This window comes from Callorhinus ursinus, unplaced genomic scaffold (assembly GCF_003265705.2).
Source record: "Callorhinus ursinus isolate GAN/ISIS: 27379988/994484 unplaced genomic scaffold, GSC_fseal_2.0 scaffold1, whole genome shotgun sequence".
In the NCBI taxonomy this organism is placed as follows: Eukaryota; Metazoa; Chordata; class Mammalia; order Carnivora; family Otariidae; genus Callorhinus; species Callorhinus ursinus.
This window is the reverse complement of record NW_027397063.1, coordinates 104293572-104311054: the sequence shown is the minus strand read 5'-3', so window position 1 is coordinate 104311054 and position 17483 is coordinate 104293572. Positions and strand designations below refer to the sequence as shown.

The following is a 17483-nucleotide window of genomic DNA, read 5'->3' as shown; positions in this document are numbered from 1 at the left end:
GATTTATTCAAAAGAAAATGCAATAAAATAAGAGAAGTCCTATAAATTTAACCACATTCCTGTAAGCAATGTAAATGATCACCTACCTTGATGAAATTCTTCTCTCCCAGATGTTGTTTGCAAATCCATTTCCTAAAGATGTTCATAAACTTCACATCTATCAGACAACATTACAGAGCGTATCAACGATTTGTTTCTGTCATCCTCTAATGCCATTTTTGTCATGTAATTCTAATGAAGAAAGTAAAAAGACAAGGAGTAAGTGGGAGAGAAGGAAAAATTCTTACAAGATTAGCAACAATCATGATTACTTCTAATTACTCATCCAGTTGTCTTGGTCATGTCACCTAATAATAGCAGCTGAAAATAACCTCCACGTGAGTACAATTAAGCAGGGCAATCAGCATCTTCTGAAAATATGAGCTTGTCAAGCTTAATAAAAATAATAAACAGCCATGTAAGCTTTCATCTCAAACATTGTGTCTAGAGGCAAGAACATACTGTGCTAGTATTATGTTTTAATTTAATCATGGGATATATCTCTTGCTGCTGTCAAGTTTCACCTGTTGAATCCAAAGCCCAGACGGGTAGTGAATGTTAACCCCTGACTGTGATGAATCACAATTTCCCTTTTCCTTTTGTTTGCAATAGGTTGGCAAAGCTGGACCAAATAAGCCTGCCATTTTCATGGATTGTGGTTTCCATGCCAGAGAATGGATTTCCCCTGCATTTTGCCAATGGTTTGTGAGAGAGGTCAGTATGTAGAATCATTTTTGGCTGAGGGAAGTAGAAAGTATTTTATTTAAATCAATTTCTTATAATCTAGCTATAATAAAAGAGAATAACAACACAGAAAAACCTCATAATTCCACACTACATCAAAAACTAATGTATGTATGTGTGGTGATTAACATAATAATTAAAAAAATATTGAGACAAACCCAAATTGAGGGACCTTCTGCAGAGTAACCAGACCAGTACTCTTCAACTGTGTCAAAGTCATAAGAGACAAGGAAAGACTGAGGACCTCTCACAGATAAGAGGAGACTAAGGAGACATGGCAACCAGTGCAATGTGGGATTGTGTACTGAAGCCTAGAACAGAAAAAGGATAATAGTGGAAAAACTGGTGAACTCTAAATAAAACATACAGTTTAACTTATATTATTGTACCAGTGTTACTTCCATCACTTTGATCATTGTACCACGGTTAAGTAAGATGATAACATTAGGGGAAGCTAAGTGAAGAGTATGTAGGAACTCTTTGTATTTGCAACTCTTCTCTAAGTCTAAAATTACTTCAAAATTAGAAGTTTAAAATATTGAGGTACTTTTAAAATATAAGCACATTATTATATACAATATACTGTATTTTGTGTGAAACACTTCTGTATCTATTTGTCATGGTCTTGGTTTCTAGACATGTTATGTATCCAATTATAACCATTTCACTTCAATGGATATCTCACCATCTGCCCTCTAGAAGGAAAAAAACTTTTTTTAAGATTTTATTTATTTATTTGACAGAGAGAGAGATAGCAAGAGCAGGAACACAAGCAGGGGGAGCGGGAGAGGGAGAAGCAGGCTTCCCGCCAAGCAGGGAGCCCGATGTGGGGCTCGATCCCAGGACCCTGGGATCATGACCTGAGCCGAAGGCAGACGTTTAACGACTGAGCCACCCAGGTGCCCGAGGAAAAAACTTTTATCACTACTTCGGTTATCTCCAAGATTAGACCATGGTCTAATGGTTCTATAGCTCCTCCAGCCTAAAAATCACTTATTTTATCATATATTATTGTAATAAATATACATGTATAGAGTCACAAAAAGTATATAAAAAGTATTAATACATAGAAGACTTAAATATTTTAAAGTCTATTCAAGAAAGCCTAGGAAAGAGTTGAATTTCCGTTCAATATGATCCTGGGGCTGAGGAACTATGACTAAGAGAACATAATAAATGAGCATGAAGTCCTTCATTCATAGAGAAATGTCCACATTACTTAGTAGGGAGAACTAGTCTCTTAACAGGGTTCCCTACTCAATACAGAGGAATAAGAAAGATACTTTCACATTATGCAGCCTGGAGCCTTGCAGAGCCACCCAAAATCCAACAGTGTGAGCTCACTTCATAATGGAAGGCTTTCTCATTCTTCTTCCTTATTGGGCATTCTCTCTAGTGAGACCATCTATAGGCAGTTTCACAAAACTTAAATAAATTTCTAGATGATATTAGAAATATACAGCCATCCATAGATATTCCTTACTTACTAAGAATAGGTCTTACCCTCATATCCTACTTTGAAAAAAAATTGCAGTACTATTACAAAATAAGTGAATATATGTATGTTTCTTAAAAGTCTATAATTTTATTAAATCTTTGTTCATCTTTAAAGTAAAAAGCTAAATAAATAATTATGTGAGTTATATATGGATATAATAGAATATCCTGGAAACAGAGAATTAAAAAAACAACTATTTTAACCAAAACTATGGGTAATATTTTGCTAACTGCCTTTTAAATATTAGTAATGTCTACCTCAATAGGGGACACGGCTTTCATTACCAAAGTCAATATTCATCCAGTTTATGTACATTTAAGTAGCATCACGCATTCTATTTTTCCATGACATTCTCTTCCTAATTCATACATAGGCTATTCGCACCTATGGACATGAGACCCACATGACAGAACTTCTCGACAAGTTAGACTTTTATGTCTTGCCTGTGCTCAATATCGATGGCTACGTCTACACCTGGACCAAGGTAGATGAACCAATACTGAGAGAGGTTGATGAAATTAAAACCAACTCACTTTCTTTTATACTTGGTCTAACCACATAACCCACTTTCAGAACCGAATGTGGAGAAAGACCCGCTCCACCCGGGCTGGAAGTAACTGCATTGGTACAGACCCCAACAGAAATTTTGATGCTGGTTGGTGCAGTAAGTATCTGACCATTTTGCAAGCATCTGTTGAAAAGCACAGGAGGAAAAATAACACAGGAAAACACAACAGTGTCCAAAACATGAAAAAATGTAAAGTTTTATGTTTTAGAATTCTAACTTTCTGAAAGCACAGACGATAAACAGTTTATTTATTCATTCAAAAAAATGTATTGTGTGCTCTATTGTGCTCTCAGCTGTGTTAGATGCTAGACACACAAGACTGAGCTATCCAGACATAATCCTACTACTTCAAAATGTATAATCTAGAGGACACAGTCATTAAATAATTATTTAAATGAAATGGTGATATAATTCTAATTTTCTGATTCAACTCTCAGAAAATGATTACAGTAATAAGGAAACTTCTCATGGATATTAGTTTGTCCCCTACTTATTAATCGTTCTACACTATATTGATCTCACTTTATATTACTACACAGGGACACACTGATGATTTCACATGCAACTTTTACCCCATTAGCTTAAAAACACACCACCCTAATCTTGTGACTAAATGCATGCATGCTTTATAATATATACATACATTATCATAAGGACTCCTGTGAAAACAGCTTATTTTTAACTTTCTAATTTGAAAGTTTGAAACATGCCTTGTGATAACTTCTGTAGGTGACCATTCCATTAACAACCTGTTTTTCTAGAAATCGGAGCTTCTCGAAGCCCCTGTGATGAAACTTACTGTGGACCTGCTGCAGAATCCGAAAGAGAGACCAAGGCTCTGGCTAATTTCATCCGCAGCAACCTCTCTTCCATCAAAGCATATCTGACAATCCACTCATACTCCCAAATGATGCTCTACCCTTACTCCTATGATTATAAACTCACAGAGAACAACGCTGAGTTGGTAAGTAGTCATGGTAGTAAATATGGTATTTCACTGTTGAGAATTTTTAAATCCTATTTCTGAGAAAAAATTATAAGAACAATTTCTAAAGATTCCGTTATTAATTTCTGATAGTAGAAGCAAACAAAACTTACTACAGATTTACAAGGAATCTGGAATTGGCTAGGTAAATTAGCTTTTTAAAAGAGATAGCATTTTGATACAGGAAACAGTTCCCAACACGTTAAACCAGTTTAGTCACTAATCTTCAAAATGACAATAGGTACACTTATTCCTGCTTCACCACAATACTAACTCATTTGATGATTTCAGATGCATCTGGGATAATCAACAAAGTAGCTTCATCTCACACACAATTAGAAAGTCAATTTTGTCAAGTTGCCTTGAGCTGGATTTGACAGAGGCAGAAGCATGGCAGATGTCATTAGGAATTTGGCCCATTTGGTTGATACTGGGTTAAGTGATAAGATCCTAAGATTGCTTATTTCACTATTTGATCGGGTGAGACACAGAAATAAAGCAATCCATGAACAAATGATATGAATGGGTCCTTACTAGATACAATGCAAAAAAATTTAAGTATCCATGACTAAAAAAACTACCAATCTTGTTAGAGAATCATGATATAACCACATGAAAAGTTAAATAAAATAAGAGTTTTATGACATTCAAATTAACAAATATCACATATCAATCATAATTTTTTTAAATCAGTAGGTTTGAACGCTTCAAACAATATTTTTTTCTAATTTATGAAACATCTGGCTGCCAGAAGTTGGAATCAGTGATCTAAAAGAAAAAATCAAAAATTTAAAAATTTTGATTTATGCCCAAAAAAAAAAAAAAAAAAGTGTTCCGCTTAGACAATGACATAGATATTTGGCTTACCTAAATGCATAAATTTGAAGACCCAGTAACTTTAACAACTGGAAATTGTTTTGTACTTTCAGTCTTTCAGAGACCAAATAAAACCTGTAATGCTATAAACATTTTGTGAAGAGCAAAACGGAAAAATAACTCAGCCTCTTAGAAAATTGATATCTAATAGTTGGCCAGGTCCTTCTCATTAAAAAAAAAAAAAAAAAAAAATGCTATTGCTTCCCATTTTCCTTATCCAGAGCCAAAAAAACAAAGGAAAACATCATTAGTTGGAACCTTTAACTATTTCAGTTTTCCAATTATGGTCCATCTGTTAAATGTTCCCAGTGGGTGCTCACAGTCCAGCCATCCCAGAGATGGGTGTGGTCAACTCCTCATTTCGATCCCAGATTTCAGTCCCAAGGAGAGAAGGTGGAGCTATGTTGTTTGCTTTATTCATGTGAATATGTTAAATTGTACCACATCAGAAAAGAAAAAGACAAAGCCATAATAACTAAGCACTAATGAGTTAATAAATAAAATATTAAAACTAAAATTATAAACCATATTAAGTGTAACAATAATATATACAGTTTGCTTAATATAACTAGTTTAAAACACAAATTCTAAAAGACAAAAGCTAACAGAAAAACGAAGTGTTCTCTGGAAATGAGCTGCTTCACAAAGTTTCAATACCTTTTCCTATTTGGGAAATAAGTTAATTCTAATTCACAAAGAAGTGGAATAAACAGAATTATATCACAATAAAATATTCATAATCTATTCTCAACAAAAGCACAAACCATAAAATAATCTTATCTTGGATGTTTAATTTTGTATTCACAAAACTAATAAATTCAAGAAGTACATGCTACTTCTTATCCTTTCCAAGCATGTTAAGATAGGTGGCTAAACCGCAAAATTTAATTGCACTTATATCACATTAATTGATTTAAAAGTTACTTTAATTTCCAATAATTTTTTCCTATGATTAAGCTTTTGCTTACCATCTTAAAAGAAATATTTAAATCCCACTAGTGAAATCTAAGATGAATATTAATTTGATTAGTCGATTCATTGAGAATCTGAATTTAGTTCAGCACCCCAAAGCAATTTAAATCTTTTGAATAACTACAGATCCTTTCAATCTTTTTATTTTGCATAATTCCAATTCACTTACTTCCTAAGCACATTTTGCTGGGACAATTCATAACTGTAGTGTTAATAAGCGTATATATATATATATATATATATATATATGCTTATTATATATATATGCTTATATATATATATATCTCCAAAAGAGAATTTGAGTCTCTCATAAAGAAAAATATTGACTTTTCATGGTTTTTATTTGTAATGAGAATATTAAGAAAAAAAAGTGCAAGTCTTGATCTAGGCTTGATAAATATTCCATCCAAATCTAATGCTTCTATATGAATTTTCAACTAGAAAAATGCGACCCTGCTGTAGAAAACTAAAGGTAGGAAAAGATTTATAAGATGTATTCTTGGCATACCACATTATGGATAACTCAGAATTTCTTAAAATAATGCTAAGTGGGCTTTGTCTTACCCAGAATTCAGTGCATAGATATAGATATGATTCTTATTTATCTTAAACTTACAAAACTTATAAGATTATATTTGTAGCAAAAAAAAAAATGCTTCAAGGAGACTAAGACTAAACTGAAGGAAATGATTCTGTACTTCTATTAGCATTCTCAGACCAAATTTAGGACATACATAGGAATCTTTGATATCTGGGTCATGATAAAAATATATGTGGCTTCATTTCTGAAAGATCTTACATGTAGATTGCCTGAAATTATTCATATCATGAGACAACCTTTAGAAGGAAGAAAGGCAGAGATGAGAATGCAAAAGACCAATGAAGTTAAAGAACAGAAGTAATAGCATGGAGTATAAAGAAAGCTACCAAAAAATATATCTACAGCAGATCAGGAAAAAGTATGAAAGATCATAAAAATACCTTACAAAAATAATGTTTTTCAGTTTGCTAACTGCTTTTACACATACTATATTATTTAAAGAAAGAATACAAAGTATACTGTGAGTTTCCAATGGCTTCATACGCCTTCTAGTTCCTCAGTGTTGACTTCTTCAGTATGAAGCTATCACTATCTTCACAGCAAGTTTTAAGGCCCACAAAAAGAATATACTTTACATTTTCAAAATTCTGAGGAATAATGAAATACTGAATTATATGACCTCGTTTTGGTCAAAGTCTCCTCTTATTAAGGACACTTAATTGAAAACGTTCCCAAACCTATCCATATCTTTGCACTTATTGAACATGGAAGAAGCTCCAAATCTTTGGTCTGCCTTCCCCTAAAAAAGGCCTACGTGGCACTGTTAATAAAATTATTGTTATCATCACAATACCATTTCTAAGTCCAAAAGCAAGAATGCAGGATAATAACTGGTCAACTAAGTATCTTGACCCATTCCCCAGGCTGACCAAATTGGAAGCTGATATGCACTCCACTCACACCACATTTCTACATTAGAAGCACAGAACTTTACAGCTGGAAATCTTGGAATTACTCTGGTTCTCCTTTCTCATTTTCCAGCTGAAACAATGAAGGCTCGGCTAAGCCAACACAGTAATACAGGCAGCCTTGGGCCTAGACCTATTGGACCCTGAAGAATTTCCTAGACTGCCCCAATTTCCAAAGACACCCACACATATTTGTGTGGCCATGTTCTATGCTGGTACCCCAAGTAGCTGTTTTGCAGAACATTCATCAGATAGTCTTTCATCCCACAAATACCTTATTACCTCTGTCCCTGGACATTGCAAAGGATTTGCAGTGGTCAGCTGAGATGCTTAACTTCCCAGGACCCAGTCTTCATGATCCTGGCCCTATGCTTTCATGGCCATATATTCACTAACCAGGAGAAAGATGACAGTCTTTCTGAAAAATGATTAAACTTGACCAAAAGATAAGAATCCATTTCTAAAGCCTAACACCTTCCAGTCCAGTGGCACCTCCCTGCCTCTTAATTAAAATTGGAGTTAATGAGCCACCAAGAGAGAAATCCACTGCTCCACCCAAGCATGTGAGCATAAGGCAAGACCATGATTAGAGATAAACATAAAAATCAGAGGGAAGAAACGTTGTGATTAGAAGGTGGATAATTGCAGGGCCATGTGCACACCCAATCACAGCTGTCCCCATGTCCCTGCCTAATAACAAGAATAACAAGGCCACAGTCCCGCTGTCAAGCAGGTTACCAGCAGCTCAGGTAGATAGGACCTGAGGCACAAAACAGCCACAACAGGTATTTTCTCAGAACTTTTAAATTTCACTTATAATATTAAAAAAAAATCAGATGGCAACTGCAGAATTTATTTAATTAGAGAAACTGGTTGTTGATTTATCACCATACATTTTAAGAGACTTCTTGGCCTGTTAAAATTCTCCTACAGAGGCCTGGTCAGAACACAGCTCATCAGACAATTACCAGAAATTTCACTGAGTACCTATTAAGTGATTTTTGCTATTAAGATAGGATCTTCTTGAAATGGTAAGACTCAGATATCAGAAACCATAGAAGAGAAGTACAGAATTCGGAGTTTCAAACTAAGCACAGTAGTGGGAATTTAGGGCAGGAAAATGGTAATATGCAACGAGGTTAGTCAGGGAAGGTTACAGAAAGAAGAAACCCCATTTATTCTGGGCCCTGAAGGATGGGCAGGATTTGGGCGACAGAGGACAGAAGAGTGCATCTTAGGCAGAGAAAAGAGCCAAAAAATGTCCAACAATAGGATTGAAAAATAGCCTGTTTCCAGTGTTCCTTGTGAAGGAAGAGTGGAAGTGAGGTAATGAGATCACCGAGAGACTTAAATGTCACAATGAGTCCTGTGTCATAGCAGGCCCTGGAGCCGGACACCTGGTAAATGGGATCGCAAATACAGGACTCCCAGGTAGAGATGTGAATTTCAGATAAACAATAAATAATATTTAGTGTAAGTATTTTCCAAATATTACAGACTTATACTGAAAAAGTATTCACTGTTTATCTGAAATTTACATTTAACGAGGTATGCTGTATTTTTGGCGAAGTCTGGCAGCCCTGCTCGTAGAGGGTATTTTAGCAGCATTGACCTAACAGCAGTGTTTAAAAGAGACACTCGTACTATCATCAGCAAAGAAGATAGGCATTCAGAGCACCTTCGAGATGAGTTGTCTCCCTTTTTAATTCTTTCTCCAAAATACACTCATGTTTACCGTAATTATGTCTTTTACCTGATTTCTTTCAAACTAAGTTTGCCCTCTCCCCTACCGCCTAGGAGACATTTGGCAATGTTAAAGAGACGTTTTTGGTTGTTGTAACTGTGGAAGTACTATAGGCATCTAGTTAGTAGGTAGAGGCCAGAGGATGCTGATAAACATTCTACAATGCACAGGACAGCCCCCACAACAAAGAATTCTCCAGCCCACATGTCAAGAGTGCCAAGGTTGAGAAACCCTGCTTTAAGATAAGAGCGGAGTCACATTCCTGGCTAAGGGCCCCTGGCTTTCACCCTCCTCACAAATAGTTTACAATGTTCTGCAAATCTGAAATGCAAGAGATCCAGTACATTCCCATTATACAGCATTTATTTTTAATATTTTTAATGTTTATTAATATTAAATTAATTAATATCCACACACACGCACACATAAAAAGGCTCTAGACTTTGCAACTTCAGCTGACTCACATTTCACATATTCCTTGAATTTTAAAGAGCTTAAAAATATGCATGCAGATCAGCCAAAGAAAAAAATTGCTTTACATCCGTGAAAGCATTCCCACACTCCCCATGGGCTATGCCAAGATGGGCAGGCCTGCTCTCCCAAGCCAAGCCTTTCCCTAACTCCTTGCCCTTCTCTAATCTCGGGCTTTGCAACCAGAGCCTATGCTTGTTTACTCTCCTGTTTTTCTCAGAAACATATTTGTTTTTTCAAATCCCAAAGGCTTTCTCCTCAGTGCCTGCTTGTAGGCCTTCCGGGCTTCTCCTCTCGCATCAAAATTATAAAAGTTAAATTCTTCATTGGTCCCTTGGTGTAAGTTACCCATTATCACAGAACAGAAGGAAGGAAACCGCAGTTAAAGATCATTTTGAGGCTTCCATTATCACATGTATTCACCCAGAGGAATAATTAAACTCAGAACTTCAAGTTAGAAACAAAGTTCTGGAGAAAATTTCTTCGAACTGGCTTATACCACATAGTCAGTTTGGAATTTTTGTTTTCTTGTACTGTAATAATGGACCAGTGGAAGATTAGATGAGGCAGCCCCCCACCTCCCATGACACTGGCTTGCAATGAGGACCATGAGCACGGCCATGAGACAGGGGCTTCCTGATCACATGTTACCTGGGAAGGCAGGTCAGTGGAAAGAACACCCTCGCCCTTATTCATCTTACCAGCCCCCTGGAGCTCAGAGCCTGGGAAACATTACACTAGTTGGTCTTTTGTCTCTTGGGCTTTGAGTTAGATGTGACATTTTAGACTCTCTCTGTCTTTTGCTCTATGACCAAGGCCTCTTTTTAAGAAAACAGGTGACAAAAGAGAACATGCATAAGACATGGTAGGAAACTCATATCTAAGGATTAATAAAGGCTGGCCATGTTTGGCCTTGACTGAAAGCAAAGTTTTCTCTGAGGCTGATTTATATTTAGCTTCCTTCTGTTCTTTACAATTGGTAAAACCAGCTCCAGCAACACTTCTTTTGAAGTATTCGAAGGCCACAAGGAGAAGTGAAAAAGAGCACAGGATTTAAAGCAAGAAGAACCTAGCTCAAGTCAGCCACTTATGGGGCTGCATGCCCTTGGGAAAGTTCTTTTATCCTCTCTGAGTTTCAGTTCTTTTATCCGTAAAATGGGGATAAAAATATCTAGCTCTTATCAAGAGCTCTTTGTAAAGTCTAAGGTTTTATGTAAATGTTAGTTCTTATTTTGAACCCATTGAGCAAGGATGTAAGATGTCCCTCAAATGACAGGTTGTAAAGAAAGTGTCTGTAATTGGAGTTTCAAGATGTGGATCACGCTTTCTGATGTGCTATTGCTTCTGCGGGTCTTTCGTCAGCTGTCTTAGTCCCTTTTTACAGAAATGTACAAGGGAAAGGAGTTACCACTCTAACATTTTAGCAAATGCAGGAATTATCTCTCTTTTACCAGTCCTGGCTGGGGTCAGTCACCCAGTTTGGTTGGAACATTCCCACTGAGCGTGCTGCCCCACGTGGCATTCCATTCTGCGAGAAAATTCTATGCCGATGAAATGTGGACAGATAGTGTTGGAAAGATAAATGAGTAACATTTGTGAAAGTATTTGAACTCTTCAAAAGAAAAGACCCACACTGATTCCAGGGATTTTTGTTAAGATCATGGGAATTTAAAATATGATACTTTGGTCAATTAATGTCTGTTCTGATTTTTTTGTCTCTTGGCCTCAGAGGGGCAGAGAGAAAGGGTCCACAGACTTCATTTTTTAAAAAATTAATGGAAATAAGTAAAACGCACAGCAGAAGTCATTGTGTAAATGTAGCAGCCCATCAACCATCACTACATGGTACCAACCACCTTCCCCACAAACATCCCCTATCTCCACTCACGTATGTCACAGCCTTTGCAGAGCTCAGCGTCCTACACACCCACCCAAATCAGGCCCATCTGTAATGCTCCAGTCCTAGGATAAGACTCAATCAACCAACCATGTGCTAGATGCTATACAATCTGTTGAGAATACAAAATAAATAGCCAAGAACCCCTTCCCACAAGGAGCTCACCTGGGAGGCAAATAGATGCAAAAACAACGGATTACAGAACAGAGTGACAGGAACTCTGATAGTGGTGTTAGCCTTCACAAAGGAGGGGACATCGATGCTCCCCAAGAGATTTAGGGGCAGCTTCACAAAGAAGGTGACACTAAACCTGAATCTGGAAGAACAACAGTAAATCTCCAAGTGAACAAAGACGAGAAGAGGATTCCAACAAAGGGAGAGGATACCCAAAGTGAGGGAGGTAAGGAGAGGCAGGAACAGGTGTACAGGGAAGAAGTTCAGGGAAACCTAGCTCAGAAGGAACACGGAATGCCCAGCAAGTGATGCAGACTGAAAGAGAAGGGAGGGGCTGGCTCACACCCTTAGGCCAAGAAAGGAAGCTGGACTTCAAGAGAAGGTGAGAAAGCCACTGAAAGATGTGGTGATGAGGTGACACTCAGAAGCTGAGTGATGAGGTAGACATCAAGAGGTTAGAGCAAATGAGGACAAGGAGAGTAAAGGCTGACAGAAACTAAATGTTCCTGCAATGTGCACCAGTGACAGCAACATATTAACATCCTTTTTAAACTAACATTAATCTGAAATATTGCGGTCAGCACCAAAGGCAGAACAGTTGCTGCCAGAAGATGCCTAGGAAGTCTTAGAAAGCGTTTGGTTATCACTTTGAGGAAAGGCAAACTGAATATTTTTGTGTGGCCCTAACGGTAGTTAAGACTAAAATGGTAAGTTATAAGTCAAAAGAGATAACAGATCACAAGCAGGCCCCTTCAGTTTTGTCAGATAACTCATATATTAGGTCACACCAATAAACATATTAAGTGACTTGAAGGTCAACAGACACAGGAGTTTAATAGATAACTTCAATGATCTTCTTGCCCTAAATCTTTTCTAGTCTTCATAACTGCTCATGTTTGGAACTAATATTGCGGAATCATCTTTTTTTCCCCAGCTTTATTGAGATATAATTGACATATAACACTGTGTGAGGTTAAGGGGTACAATGTGATGATTTGATGCACATATATATAGGGAAATGTTCAACACATTAGTTGACACATTCTTTACCTCACATAAGTACCATTTTGTTGTTGTTGCTGTTTTCTTGTTCTGTTATTGTGAGAACATTAAAGCTCTACTCTCAAAGCAACCTTTAAGTATATAGTATAGCACTGCTAGTCATAGTCATAATGCTGTACCTTAGATCCCCAGAACTTATTAGAATTGTATTTCTAACTAGAAGTAATAATCCAAGGCTTAAAGGGGGAGGTGGGGAAACCAGAGCAGATGAAAAGCCTCGGAATGGTAACTAGGGAAGGAACAAGAGTTCTTTAGAATCGGAGGTTCTGCCTTACAGAAAAATAACTACAGATGTCCTCAGATGAATGGCAAGTTAAGCAAATTATAGAATAGTAGAAAATGTACTATTTACTTACCAAAAAAATTAGCACCTCACCACGTTTCACATCTCCACAAGATGGTTTTAAATCTATTCTGTGCACTATGCAATTGTTAATTGATTATTCTCATTTCCATCTGCAATAGGCCTTATATTAAAGAGTAGAGAGAAGACTTAGCTCTAGTGGGTTGGTTAGAATAAGATTAAACAACAGGAACTATATATTTAGATCACAACAGTAAAGATTCCATGCAGTAAGAGAAAGCATATATTAGTTTACCAGATGGGAAAAACAAAGGGAAGTAAAACCCTAAAATTTTCAAGTTACTGTTCCAAAACTCTGAGAACATTAAATTAGTTCCAAGAAACTGATTACACCATTTCAGTGGACCACAATATCATGACTTATATTTTATAATTATTTTTTAAATTTTCTAATTTACCACTTGGTTAGTGAAGCATTAACAATTTGGGAGCTGGAACTTTGAAGTTTTGTAGACATGCCCTTGTCAGTTTAACATAAGACGCTACTAAACTGGTTTTGATATTAGAGCAAGGACTAAGGGAAGTTGCTACTTTGTAAAACTAGGAGTATTTTGATTTCATCACCAACCTCATCGCTTTCCAAGCATATGTACAAGACATAATTATGATGCCAAAGTATGAAGTATAGCTAGTTTCATAACCAGAATGAATTATGGCTAATTCTCCTGTGGTAAACAATCAGATTTTCAAATCTGTATTCCCAAGACATCCAAGTCAGGCCTTACTATTCGAGTGATTCATTTAAATATGCAGTATGTCAGTGGATGTTGGGAAGTTTACAGCACAGGGGGGCTGGGGGTACAGAGCCCTTGCCCTTGAAGAGTTGGGGGGCAGGGAGGCAGAAAAGCAATGGGTTTTTTGAGAAAATGAAGCGGCTTCTTAAAGAAAAAAATACACATAAGCTAATATTTGCCGCTTTTTTAAAATTCTGAAATTCAAATGTTCTTCATTTTGAAAGAGAGTAGATGTTGTCTAATTCTTCAGTCTAAAAATCTTCCAAGCTGGAACCACCCTCATCCCTGGAACTGCCAATTTCTAAGTATTTCTATGTTGGCAGAACACTGAATTGAGTATCCAATCACTCATATGTGTAGTTTTTAATACTCCTGCCCCAGCTCATATAATTCTATCTTATCCTGACTTTATAACCTGCCACATTTCCAGGTAGTTTTTGTTTTGTTTTGTTGGGGGTCATTTTGTATGTATTTGATTTTTGTTTACCTGTATTAGGTAGAAAACCTCAACCACGAAGACCTCCTTGTCTCCTGCTTTTCTCTTACAAGCTCCAGAGACAATACAGATTTGCCAGACTAATCCTTACACATAACCTAATTCCTAATACACAGTGACATTTTATGAAATCAATGAATGTGATATCTAGGACAGTTACAGTTTGCTGTAGTCTCTTTAGCCTAAACCAAGGCTTAAAAAAACAAAATGTATAACAAGCCTAAGGAAGAATGCCTGGGGAAAAAACACACACTAAGTTCTATGTAAATAAAAAAGAAAAGAAAGTAAAAGATTGTCCTCTGACTAAAATAGAAGTTATTGCTAGGACCCATACTTTACTGCAACAATTATTTAAAATGAATGTAAAGACCTAATTCTCAAATAAGAGGGTAAGATGCTAATTATCTTCAGAGTTCCAACAAATAGTTCCTGGACAACCACTAAGTAGTAAGCCTTGGCCTGGACCCTGAAGACATGGAGATAAAAGACAGAAAAAGTCACTGAGAACTCAGAGGCCAGCAAATGGTGTTGCCACAGTATGACACATTCAGAGGGAAGCCCAGAGTGAGTGCCTGGAGAGGGCATTTAGGGAAGACATATTTTCACAAGAATCGCTTGGATCTTACCACCAGGTTAGAGAGAAAAATTGGATGGGCACCGAGCAGGAATAAAACTAACCCAAACTGTGTCTTATGCCTCTTCGATGTCTTAAAAATAACGTACAGATGTTTGTTTGTCAGTGTGTGCTTTTATTTATTTACTCACGAACTGCTGGTTCTCTTGCAGAATGCCCTGGCAAAAGCTACCGTAAAAAAACTTGCCACCCTGCATGGCACCAAGTACACATATGGCCCAGGAGCTACAACAATCTGTGAGTCTTGGCTTCAGAACTGCGCAACGAGACCACACGCCTAAAAAGGCGACAAATGGTTCCCAGAGCCTTTCCTTTCAGATCATTTAAAGCATGTGGCTTTTGCCTGACATTGAATTTTTTATATGACATGTCATCAGTTTTCTGTTCAGAAAAAATATCCCCTCCGACCCAAGCAAACACTTGCGCTCAGTCAACATCCATTGAGCAGCCACTACTGTGTGCCAGGTCCTCACCAGGTACTAGGAAAGAAAGGAAGGGAGGATGGAGAGAAGGCAAGGGAAAAGGAGAAAGGGAAGTGGGGGAACCAGCACAGTCTTCGAAGAATCCACAGAAAGGCAGCGGGAAAACTAAATAGAGGGGTGCTAGGTGTTATGACAGCGGATGCACAAGGAAAGAGCACACTCCAGCACCAACCAGCCCATCCCACAGCATCGGGGATGACTGCCCAGGATAATGACCCAGAAGCTTTACCTGGAAAGACAATTGCTGAAGAAAAGTGTAAGCAGGAGTGTTTCCCTGACTAAACAGACTGCAGGCGCGAGGCCTAATTCAGGCTCAAGCCACTTTCCAGGGGTAAATGTCAGCCCCTCTGACCAGTCACTCGGTGTGTTCGAGCCAAGTGGCAAGAGACACACAGCAAGAGAGTTAGGTAGGGGTTAGACGCCAGATTTCACTTAGATGCTGCAGAGTTTAAATTTCACTGGGAAGGCACATTATGCAGGCCGCGTTTTAAATTTCTACTTTTATTCTCCTTTGCCTTTGTATGATTTCTTTTTGCCCCAGATCTGAAAGGACTAGAAATACGAGGGAAAAGGCCCAGTCCTGTTATCACAGGGCCTCCCATGCAGTCGGAGAGGCTCCAATCCTGGGTTTTGTTTTTTTTAAGTTTTATGTAGAATACGGTTTTCTATACTTTTGTCCTTTTTTAACCTGCTCTGAATTATATGGGGTACAGTGTTTTCCTGAGGGGTTCTAGCAGAAGTAGCCCACCTATTCGTATACTGTGAACTTCTTATATGTTTTATGCAGACTAGTTCAGGGAGGGTTCTTTTTTCATTATACTGTAAACCCTTGGAGGACAGAAGTCCCATCTTTCCTTGATTCCAGCATCTCCAGAGGAGAGCCCACGGCCTGCTGCTCAGTGAGGGCTGTACAACCGTTGACTGAATAAATAGATGAAAGAATGAATTAATGAATGAACGAACAAATGACCTAGTGGCTTAACAGATAGAAAATCTACACGGCAGTGACATAGTAACTGTTACTGACTGAAGAACTGAACAAATGCCTAACCTCGGCCAGCCCATCTGCTAGGCTCTGAGGAAACACAAAGGCCCAGCCCTGCCCTCAAGGTGCTCTGATTTCATCAGCGCTGTTTCCTTGGGGTTTGGAGTTCGCTCCTATCACCAGTCATCATGCAGCCTTACCTATTTTCCTAGGAAACATTCTTTCCCCGGAAATTATCTATATTTTGTAAACAAATTACATATGATATAGTTTACCATAGCATACAAGTGCACTGAGAAGGTTATGTTATAAATTACATACTTCCTGGGGTATTAAACACATCATTGCCATTAATTAGGCTTAGAGGTAAGATTGGACTGATTTTTTAAAACTGCCCTCCGTATCTTTTATAATCCAGTTTTCTAGAAAACTGGCCTACCCATAATATTTTGTCCAATGAAACCGTTGTAATTATAAAAGAAAGCTGGCTTTTTTTCTTTTTTTTAATTTCCTTCCTGGATTTAGTGTTTTTGGGGTTTGTTCATTTTTTTTCCTGCTCTTTGCCCATTTCAGATCCTGCTGCTGGGGGCTCTGATGACTGGGCTTATGACCAAGGAATCAAATATTCCTTTACCTTTGAACTCCGGGACAAAGGCAGATATGGCTTTGTCCTCCCTGAATCCGAGATTCAGCCAACCTGTGAGGAGACAATGCTGGCCATCAAGCACCTTGCCAGATACGTCCTGGAACATCTGTACTAGGAGAGAATCCTGACAGCCTTATGGCAAAGTGCTCACTCTTTGTTTCTTTTCTATCCTAAATTCTTATTTTTGTCTGCCTGAATATTTTCTAGATCCAATCTTTCTTTTAAGCCGCTAGTCTTTTAAACGACTTGGGTCTTTTAATACTGATCATAATAAAAATGAATCATTATAATTAGAACCTGACAGATTGTCTACTTCTTTGGGGGACAAAAATGATGTGAATCAGTGACTAAGCAAGCCACCCACAGGTATTGATGTGGATCAACTATACAGGAGTTAAAGTCCTCAGGGTATTTGCCAACACCGGCAGAGTGCAGAGATGTACAGGTTATAATGGGGGCTTATGAGGAAGAAGACATATAAGGGGAAATTGAGGAAATTGTAGTGTAGGTGAAAAGACCCCATCTTGCTTCAGCTTTCATCTCAGCTCATTTATTTTATGAGCTGTCTACTACATGCCAAACACTGCTAAGCAATTAGGGACA

General features: G+C 37.7%; 1 protein-coding gene across 1 annotated transcript in view; it reads left to right on the top strand.

Moving 5' to 3' along the window:
• CPB1 (carboxypeptidase B1) overlaps window positions 1–16995 on the top strand; it is a 61563-nt gene extending 44568 nt beyond the window's left edge. The window contains exons 7-12 of the mRNA XM_073881313.1: window positions 652–753; window positions 2655–2765; window positions 2855–2945; window positions 3611–3813; window positions 14920–15004; window positions 16808–16995. Coding sequence (XP_073737414.1) covers window positions 652–753; window positions 2655–2765; window positions 2855–2945; window positions 3611–3813; window positions 14920–15004; window positions 16808–16995 — 780 coding nt within the window. The remainder of the gene's footprint in view (window positions 1–651; window positions 754–2654; window positions 2766–2854; window positions 2946–3610; window positions 3814–14919; window positions 15005–16807) is intronic.
• Window positions 16996–17483: the final 488 nt, after the last annotated feature.